This window comes from Salvelinus namaycush, chromosome 6 (genome assembly GCF_016432855.1).
Source record: "Salvelinus namaycush isolate Seneca chromosome 6, SaNama_1.0, whole genome shotgun sequence".
Lineage (NCBI taxonomy): Eukaryota > Metazoa > Chordata > Actinopteri > Salmoniformes > Salmonidae > Salvelinus > Salvelinus namaycush.
Window position 1 is genome coordinate 21,087,258 of NC_052312.1, and position 11,098 is coordinate 21,098,355.

General features: G+C 43.2%; 1 protein-coding gene across 1 annotated transcript; it reads right to left on the reverse strand.

Moving 5' to 3' along the window:
- Positions 1-65: 65 nt before the first annotated feature.
- Positions 66-10,350, reverse strand: LOC120049018 (leukotriene B4 receptor 1-like). Its single transcript, XM_038995279.1, has 6 exons — positions 9,919-10,350; positions 9,269-9,538; positions 8,100-8,203; positions 7,802-7,898; positions 7,623-7,666; positions 66-405 (listed from the first exon to the last, which is right to left on the reverse strand). The coding sequence occupies exons 1-6, from the start codon at positions 10,348-10,350 to the stop codon at positions 66-68; spliced, it is 1,287 nt and encodes a 428-aa protein (XP_038851207.1).
- Positions 10,351-11,098: the final 748 nt, after the last annotated feature.

Genomic DNA, 11,098 nt, shown 5'->3' on the forward strand with positions numbered 1-11,098 from the left:
GTAAGTGTGAATACCAACTACTGAGAAATGTGTAGGAGAGGTGTGCAAAAGAAAGGCATCATTTCCTAAGTCGGAATCGGGCCCGGCTTGCCATTCTTAACAGATTTCACACAGACGGGACTCATGACATTGGAGCTGGTTGTCGACTCTAGGTCTCCCTCCTTTTCCTTCAGTCCGACCTCCTTTGCATCCCCGTCTCTCTCTCGGCTATTCTGGCTGTTCTGTCGGCTCTTCCTTGTCCCAGAGTCCTGCGTCGTGCCCTCGAACAAGCGGGCCATGAAGGCAAACCCGTCCCGCCTGATGTAGGACTTGCCAACAAAAGTGTAGAGGACAGGGTTGGCACAGCTGCTGATGAAGGCCAGGGCTGAGGTGACCGCACGGCTGGTCTGCCAAATAGGGTCAAGCCTTGGGGAGGGAGTGAGAGGAATGGAGGGAGGGAGATACAGGGGGGGGGGGGAGATACGGAGGACTGTAAACGGGTTGCAATGAATATAACAGTAACTTACAGCCAACTCGTTGGCAAGCAAAATTCGTTTTTTTTTATTTTAACAAATTTGATCAGTCACATGCTTCGTAAACAACAGGTGTAGACTAACAGTGAAATGATTACTTACGGGCCCTTTCCAACAATGCAGAGAGAAAGAAAATAGAGAAATAATGAGTAACGGTAACTTGACTATATACATGGGGTACCAATACCGAGTCAATGTGAAGGGGTACATGGTAATTGAGGTCAATACTGTATGTACATATAACTAGGATTAAAGTGACAGATAGCGAACAGTAGCAGCAGCGTACGTGATGAGTCAAAAAGGTTAGTGCAAAAAGGGTCAATGCAGATAGTTAAATAGTTAAACAAATAGCTACATAGACTAACTATTTAGCAGTCTTATGGCTTGGGAGTAGAAGCTGTTAAGGGTCCTGTTGGTGCATCGGTACCGCTAGCCTTGCATTAGCAAAGAGAACAGTATATTAGTATTTGTTAGCATTGCCTTTAAATTTTTTAACTTGGGTCAAACGTTTCGGGTAGCCTTCCACACGCTTCCCACAATAAGTTGGGTGAATTTTGGCCCATTCCTCCTGACAGAGCTGGTGTAACTGAGTCAGGTTTGTAGGCCTCCTTGCTCACACACGCTTTTTCAGTTCTGCCCACAAACTTTCTATGGGATTGAGGTCAGGGCTTTGTGATGGCCACTCCAATAACTTGACTTTGTTGTCCTTAAGCCATTTTGCCACAACTTTGGAAGTATGCTTGGGGTCATTGTCCATTTGGAAGACTCATTTGCGACCAAGCTTTAACTTCCTGACTGATATCTTGAGATGTTGCTTCAATATAGCCACATAATTTTCCATCCTCATGACGCCATATAATTTGTGAAGTGCACCAGTCCCACCTGCAGCAAAGCACCCCCACAACATGATGCTGCTTCACGGTTGGGATGGTGTTCTTCGGCTTGCAAGCCTCCCCCTTTTTCCTCCAAACATAACGATGGTCATTATGGCCAAACAGTTCTATTTTTGTTTCATCAGACCAGAGGACATTTCTCCAAAACGTACGATCTTTGTCCCCATGTGCAGTTGCAAACTGTAGTGTTCTTTATAGCGGGTTTGGAGCAGTGGCTTCTTTCTTGCTGAGCGGCCTTTCAGGTTATGTCGATATAGGACTCGTTTTACTGTGGATATAGATACTTTTGTACCTGTTTCCTCCAGCATCTTCACAAGGTCCTTTGCTGTTCTGGGATTGATTTGCACTTTTCGCACCAAAGTATGTCCATCTCTAAGTGACAGAATGCGTCTCATTCCTGAGCGGTATGACGGCTGCGTGGTCCCATGGTGTTTATACTTACGGACTATTGTTTGTGCAGATGAAAGTGGTACCTTCAGACGTTTGGAAATTGCTCCCAAGGTTGAACCAAACTTGTGGATGTCTACATTTTTTTTGGTGGAGGTCTTGGCGGATTTCTTCTGATTTTCACATGATGTCAAGCAAAGAGGCACTGAGTTTGAATGTAGGCCTTGAAATACATTCACAGGTACGCCTCCAATTGACACAAATGATGTCAATTAGCCTATCAGAAGCTTCTAAAGCCATGGTATCATTTTCTGGAATTTTCCAAGCTGTTTAAAGGCACAGGCAACTTAGTGTATTAAACTTCTGGCCCACTAGAATTGGGATACAGTGAATTTTAAGTGAAATAATCTGTCTGTAAACAATTGTTGGAAAAATCACTTGTGTCATGCACAAGGTAGATGTCCTAAACGACTTGCCAAAACTATAGTTTGTTAACAAGAAATTTGTGGAGTGGTTGAAAAACGAGTTTTAACTTCTTCTGGCTGAAGGGGCAGTATTGAGTAACTTGGATAAAGGTGCCCATTTCAAACGGCCTCGTACTCAATTCTTGCTCGTACAATATGCATATTATTATTACTATTGGATAGAAAACACTCTCTAGTTTCTAAAACCGTTTGAATTATATCTGTGAGTCAAACAGAACTCATTTGGCACAAACTTCCTGACCAGGAAGTGGAAAGTCTGAAATCGAGGCTCTGTTCTTCTTCCTGCCTATAAATGGGCATGATACGTAAGAGTCTACGTGCACTTCATAGACCTTCCCCTGGATGTCAAGAGGCTGTGAGAGAAGAAATTTAGTGTTTATCTTGGTCTGAAGTGGAATACAAGCTCTTTGTATGACGTGTCCCTCATTTCCGGTACTCTGGGGAGCGCGAGGTGGACAGTGGGATTGCCTTCTGTTTAGCTGCCGTTATAGGCGACTACTATCTCCGGCTTTGATTTTATTTGATACATGTGACCATATCATCGTAAAGTATGTTTTTTCAATATAGTTTAATCAGATTATTGACATTTTTTCGGGAGTTTTGACGTGTTCCGTTCTCTGACTTTGTTGACGATGGAGAGATCCGTGCTACTTGGCTAGTGCGCGTGCTAAATCAAGAGGGAAAGTTGCCGTTCTAAATCCAAACAACGATTGTTCTGGACAAAGGACCCCTTGTCCAACATTCTGATGGAAGATCAGCAAAAGTAAGAAACATTTTATGATGCTATTTCATATATCTGTCATACATGTGAACTAGTCGTGGGCGCCCAACGTTTGGGTACTCTAGCTATACCGAAGCTGCATATCGTAATGAAGTTATTTTTAGAATTCTAACACTGCGATTTCATTAAGAACTAATGGATCTATCATTTCCTATACAACATGTATTTTTTAGTTATGTTTATGAATAGCTATTTGGTCAGAATATGTGTGTCAGAAAAAGTGTCCGAAAAAAATCCGGGCGTTGTGGGAAAAAGTAGCTAAGTTAGCAGAATGTATAACCATTGATTTCAGCTCTAAATATGCACATTTTCGAACAACACATAAGTGTATGTATAACCTGATGTTATAGGACTGTCATCTGAGGAAGAAAATCAAGGTTAGTCAAAAATTATATATCTTTTGCTTGTTTGTTACGATCGCTTACTTTTGCTACTGGGAAATTGCTTGTGTTTTTGGCTATTGTGGTAAGCTAATATAACGCTATATTGTGTTTTCGCTGTAAAACACTTGATAAATCGGAAATATTGTCTGGAATCACAAGATGCCTGTCTTTCAATTGCTGTACACTATGTATTTTTCAGAAATGTTTTATGATGAGTATTTAGTTATTTGGCGTTGGTGTCTGTAATTATTCTGTCTGCTTTCGGTGCAATTTCTGATTGTAGCTGCAATGTAAACTATGATTTATACCTGAAATATGCACATTTTTCGAACAAAACATAGATTTATTGAATAACATGTTATAAGACTGTCATCTGATGAAGTTGTTTGTTGGTTAGTTTGGTTGGTTCTTGGTTAGTTAGGTTGGCTTTGTGCATGCTACCTGTGCTGTGAAAAATGTCTGTCCTTTTTTGTATTTGGTGGTGAGCTAACATAAATATACGTGGTGTTTTCGCTGTAAAACATTTAAAAAATCGGACATGTTGGCTGGATTCACAAGATGTGTACCTTTCATATGCTGTATTGGACTTGTTAATGTGTGAAAGTTAAATATTTAAAAAATATATATTTTGAATTTCGCGCCCTGCACTTGAGCTGGCTGTTGTCATAAGTGTACTGACGTCGGGCTTGCAGCCAGAATAAGTTTTTAATGACTCCAACCTAAGTGTATGTAAACTTCTGACTTCAACTGTATGTATTTCACAGTATTTTACTGAAATTACAAGGGATTGGTGCAAGCAGGTTGGCTACTAGGTAAAGTGTTTACACATTACAGCATATTAATGAATATCTGGTGTTTTATATCACTTGCACTTCTAAAGGCCTTAACAAAGGCTTCCAAACTGGCACTGACTACAGGGTAAAACAGACCAAAAGGACATGGCAAAATGCTCAACCATTTAAGGCACATGTGTCAAACTCATTCCAAAGGGCCAAGTGTCTGCGGGTTTTCACTCCTCCCTGGTACTTGATTGATGAATTAAGGTCACTAATTAGTAAAGAACTCTGCTCAGCTGGTTGCCTACATCTTAATTGAAAGGAAAAACCTGCAGACTCTAGACCCTACATGGAATGAGTTTGACACCCCTGATTTAATGTGTAAGACTTTCTGCCACTTCAATCTGTCCCCTATTCATTTTAAATTGATGGGGAACAAAACGACATAAGAGTTAAATTTGTACAGCATTCTCCCTCACGGGTGCAAAAAATATTGCCTCATAAAGGCACGCCTCAAAATATGTTAATGAGCCAGAAACAACAATACCATGCAACCACTAGTGTTCAAAAGGTTTTTGGGGCTCCAAAGATATGGTACGGAACTGTATTCTGTCGGGTGGAATTACAGTACCATTCAGAGTATATTACTCGCTAATGTTCAGTCGCTGGACAATGAAGTAGACGAGCTTAAGGCGAGGACCTCCTAACAGAGAGACATCAGGGACTGTAATATACTCTGTTTCACGGAATCATGGCTCTGTCGGGATATACTGTCCCCGTCCATATAGCCAGCTGGGTTCTTAGTTCATCGCGCACACAAGAATAAAGAACTCTCCATCCAGGTAGAAGAAAGGCGGGGGTGTATGTTTCATGATTAACTACTCATGGTGTGATTGAGATAACATGCAGAAACTCAAGTCCTTTTGTTCACCCAACCTAGAATACCTCACAATCAAATGCCGACCGTATTGCCTCCTAAGAGAATTCTCTTCGGTTATAGTCACAGCCGTGTATGTTCCCCCTCAAGCCGATACCACGACTGCCCTAAAGGAACTACACTGGACTTTATGCAAACCACATATCCTGAGGCTGCATTTATTGTAGCTGGGGATTTTAACAAAGCAAATTTGCAGAAAACGCTACCAAAGTTCTATCAACACATTGAATGTAGTACTCACTTAGGGAAAACACAAGACCACTGCTACTCACCTTTTCAAGATGCCTACAAGGCCCTCCCTTCGACAAATCAGATTACGACTCCATTTTGCTCCTCCAGAAACTCAAACAGGAAGTACCCGCGCTAAGGTCTATTCAACGCTGGTCTGACCACTCAGAATCCACGCTTCAAGATTGTTTTGATCACGCAGACTGGGATACGTTCCGGGTAGCCTCTGAGAATAACATTGACGTTTACATGGACAATGTGACTGAGTTCATCAGGAAGTGTATAGGAGATGTTGTTCCCATGGTGACTATTAAAACCTACCCAAACCAGAAACCGTGGGTAGATGGCAGCATTCACCCAAAACTGAAAGTGTGAGCCACCACATTTAACCATGGCAAGGTAACTGGGAATATGATCGAATACAAACAGTGTAGTTATTCCCTCCATAAGGCAATCAAACAGGCAAAACTTCAGTACAGAGACAAAGCAGGGCTCTCCAACCCGGTTCCTGGAGAGCTACCCTCCTGTAGGTTTTCACTCCAACCCCAGTTGTAACTAACCTAATTCAGTGTATCAACCAGCTAATTATTAGAATCAGGTGCAATAGATTAGGGTGAAAACTCAGACAAGCTAAACAGCTTCTTCGCCCCCTTTGAGGATAACACAGTGCTACCGGCGCAGCCCACTCCCAAGGACTGTGCTCTATCATTCTCCGTGGCCGACGTGAGTAAGACATTTTAAGCGTGTTTACCCTCGCAAGGCTGCTAGCCCAGACGGCATCTCTAGCCACATCCTCAGAGCATGCCCTATCCCATCTGGACAAGAGGAATACCTACGTCAGAATGCTGTTCATTGACTAAGGCTCAGCCTTCAACATCATAGTACCCTCCAAGCTCATCATTAAACTCGGGGCCCTGGGTCTGAACCCCACCCTGTGCAACTGGGTCCTGGACTTCCTGACCGGCCGCCCCCAGGTGCTGAAGGTAGGAAACAACACCTCCACTTCGCTGACCCTCGACACAGGGGCCCCACAATGGTGCGTGCTCAGCCCCCTCCAGTACTCCCTTGTTCATCCATGACTGCGTGGCCAAGTAAGCCTCCAACTCAATCATCAAAGGAAACAGCAGAGGGAGCACGATCCAGAAGGTTTCAAGTTCCTCGGTGTACACATCACTGACAATCTGAAATGGTCGACCCACACAGATAGTGTGGTGAAGAAGGTGCAACAGCGCCTCTTCAACCTCAGGAGGCTGAAGAAATTTGACTTGGCCCCTAAGACCCTCAGACACTTTTACAGATGCACAATTGAGAGCATCCTGTCGGGCTTTATCACTGCCTGGTACACAACTGCACCTCCAGCAACTACACGGCTCTCCAGAGGGTGGTGGGGTCTGCCCAAAGCGTCACCAGGGGCACACTGCCTGCCCTCCAGGACACCTACAGCACCCGGTGTCACAGGAAGGCCAAAATAATCATCAAAGACATCAACCACCAGAGCCACGGCCTGTCGACCCCGCTATCATCCAGAAGGCGAGGTCAGTACAGGTGCATCAAAGCTGGGACCGAGAGACTGAAACACAGCTTCTAACTGAAGGGCATCAGACTGTTAAATAGCCATCACTAGCTGGCTACCACCTGGTTACTAAACCCTGCACCATAGAGGCTGCTGCCGTATATACATAGACATGGAATCACTGGCCACTTTAATAATGGAACACTAGTCACTTTAATAATGTTTACATACTGCTTTACTCATCTCATATGTATTAACTGTATTCTATTCTACAGTTTTTTAGTCAATGCCATTGCTCGTCCTAATATTTATGTATTTCTTAATTCCATTATTTTACTTTTAGATTGGTGTATTGTTGTGAATTGTTAGATACTACTGCTCTGCTGGAGCTAGGAACACAAGTATTTTGCACACCCACAATAACATCTGCTAAATATGTGTATGTGACCAATAAAATGTGATTTGATTTGAAACAGCAATATCCTACAATGCTCCATCATTTACAGTACGCTGCAGTTAAATTATTCAGATTTTTAAAAACTGTTGATAATACCATTGGAGGGAGGGAGGGAGGGAGGGAGGGAGGGAGGGAAAACAGGGCTGTTCTATCTTTTAATGAAAATTGAGTTTGGGATTTGATAATAAGAAAATTAATGAAAGGTTATTATGACACTACAAACACAAAAGGGGATGAGGATGTTATGACACAGTCATTTAGTAAGCCTACCTTGCTTTTAGAGCTGAATCCTTTGGAGAAAGTGCTGCAGCAACCTGTAAGGACATATTTCATCTATGAGAACATATTTCATCATAACAGACAGTCATGTTACAGCAGCACCTATTGTTTTAGCCCCAATAGGGAGTGTGAGGCCCTGGCTATAAAACTCACACACAAACACACAATACCTGCACAATGTTGATGACATGGTAGGGCAACCAGAAGACACCGAAGGTTACCACGATGGCCAGGATGAGATTCTCACTGCGGATCCTCCTCCTGAACCTGGTCAAATCAAATGTTATTTATACAGCACGTCTTACAAAAATGCATTTCAAAGTGCTTAACAAACAAACATAAAATAAATTGAGAAAGATGAGGAAAAAACAATACATTCTAGACAAATATGAAATGAAGATCGAGAAAATTGTAATTAAGATCAAGATCAATACATGAAGATAGTAAAACAATAGTAAAACAGTGAACCTTGTCTGCCTGATCCTCCGCAGGATGCAGATGTAGCTGCCTATAATCACCCCGTAAGGAACTACAAATCCCAGCACTGTTTCCAACGTGTACTGGAGCACCACCTGTATCAGCATAGAGATCACCGTCATCGACAGCTTGATTGTTTAGTGTCAGTGACGCAATATACACAAAAGCAATGTAACGTTTATACTCCATACATAAATGCTTTTATGGATGATCTGACTACAGATGCTACGGTGATAGAAAGCCGTCATGAAAAGTAAGTACTTTCTTCTTCTCTCAACTGACATACAAGTCTTTAATTGTTGATGAAATGCTCTTCTCCTTCTCCCATCACTCACATGCAAGCCCTATGGTCAGTGGCGGATTTAGGCATAGGTGACATGTGCAGCCGGCCAGGGCGGCATCTTGCCGGCGGCAGCAAGGAGCACCCACACAAAAAATGTAATATATATCTATATATATATACCGAATGGTTACATTTGTGCGATCGGTTTTCTATCTCTCATTTGCATGTCACGTCAATGATGTGATTCTAGTTTGTGAGCTAGGCAGGCTACTGCCTGGGAAGGTCTCCCACTCAGAAGTAGGAGACGGGGAGGGGGGGGCGGGGTAGGTTGACCTCAGGTCGCCCCACTGGAAGCTCGATGTAGGGGGAGCGGGTGAATGTATCAAATAGTGCAACTCTTACTTCGTACAGTAGTAATGTAATTAGTAATTGCAATTAGTTGTGCAATTTAGTTTGTGTGTTTCTTGTTTGAAGTGCAATAGTGTAATAATCAGGTTCTCTTCTTTATAAGTGTGTTATTCTACTTGTGTATTCGTGAGATATAGGATTGGTGCAATTTAGTTTTATTTGTGTGTTTTTTGTTAGCAATAGGGTAATAGTGTAATAATTTGATTCTCTTTTCTATTTGTATTTATATACTACAATTTGTTTCTATTTGTCTTTGTTACTTCTTTCCGATCGTTATGATTGTTATTATAGTTTAAAATGTTATGATTATTTATTTGTGTTGTTCCAAATGTCTGAATAAAAATGACAGTTATTGCAGAATTGTGTTTTTTTGGGGGGAGGGAGTGGGTTCGCCCAGGGAGCCATACAAGCTAGAACCACCAGGAATGAAGAGGATTAAGCCAGTCAGGCAGTAAATAGCGTCACTCACATGACTCTGCTGCTTGTGCAACGACTCGCACACTACGCGGCTCTTCCCGTTTGGGTGCGCGGTGTTCTTCACGTCCCTGAACAGCAACGCAGGGATGGACGCGACCAGCACCATGGTCCACAGTACCAGCACCCCGCGCAGTACCGCCTTCCGTCCAGCAAGTGCAGCGACGCGCTTAGGCCACACCACGGCCACCAGCCTGTGCAGGCTCATCAGCATGATCAGTTGGATGGAGGCGTACATGTTGGCCAGGCACAAGTAAAAGAGTATCTGATGGAGACGAAAAGAGAGGGCACATTCTTAGCATTTCAAAAGGATAAGGATTCCGTGAAAAAGTAAAGTACTCACTGCATGTGAAGTATCAAACGTGTTTTGAAATTTGTCCGTCTTTTGGCATAAAATGTCACTGTTCTATTGACATTGGTCACGTTCCAGGCTGACGACATTGCAGTCATTGCATTGCATCAAGCAATGGTTGCTTGCCACGTCTTTCGACTGCACAGTCGGGCATCAGATTGGTATATCATATGAGTTTAGCGTTCATATGCTTAATACCTGTGCAGGCTTTGTGATATCTAGCACTGACTGCAATGTAGTCAGCCTGGAATGGAGCCATTATATCAACAATCAACAAGGAAAAGAGCCCCCACCTTGCACATGATGTTGCCGAAAACCCAGGTCTTCTTGACCAGGTAGATCACGAAGAAGGGCGTGAGCGCCATGAGCGAGCCGTCGGCCACCGCTAGATTGAGGATGAGGAGGGTGGTGACGGAGCGGCGGCGGGCACGCGCCAGGATACTCCAGATGATGAAGAGGTTGCCGGGGAGGCCCAGCAGCAAGACCAGACACAGGATGAGAGCCCCTACTGTCGTGGAGGTGGTATTACCCACAATGATTCCCCCGAAAACAGACGTGTTGGTGGTGTTCAGGATGTGGATGGAGGTGGACAGGAACAGGGAGGGGGATGTAGAGGAGGAGAACGGATGAAGGGATGAGGAGGGGTTTGTGAGGGATGGAGGGATGATTTGGGGGAGGGAGAAGTTGGACGGGAGGCGAAGGGGAGTGCTTTGGTTGTGGGCCATTGTGATGACCTGCAAGGGACAAGGTTATTGATTTCAAAAAAGTGTGGCATGTTTTATTAACTTGTATAAGCAGCAATGCTGAATAGCTGAGCTGACTAGGTGAAAAATCTGTCAATGTGCCCTTAACAAAGGCAATGAACCCTAATTGCTCTGAAGAGTGTCTGCTAAATGACTGATATGTGATGATAGGATACAGACTTGGGTTCAACTACTATTTTAAATTATTTCAAATACTTTATCTGTGCTTGATTGAGCTTGCCTGGTTCAGGAATTCAATAGAATAGTCAAATCCCACCCACCTGGCACTCCAGGCAGGCTAGAACAAACACTCAAAGTACTTGAAAGACTTCAAATAGCATTTGAACCCAGGTCTGATAAGATTTGAAACAAGCTCACATGTTGACCAAACCAGACGCACACTTGCGTCCGCCACCACGCGCACGTTGATTTTGATCACCCAGACCAGAAGTGATCAGGACACGCAGGTTGAAATATCAAAACAAACGCTGAACCAATTATATTAATTTGGGGACAGGTCGAAAAGCATTAAACATTTATGGCAATTTAGCTAGCTAGCTTGCTGTTGCTAGCTAATTTGTCCTGGAATATAAACATTGGGTTGTTATTTTACCTGAAATGCACAAGGTCCTCTACTCAGACAATTAATCCACAAATAAAACGGTAAACCGATTTCCTTTCTCATCATTTCTCCTCATTCCTCAGGCTTATTCTTCTTATTTTGGACTTA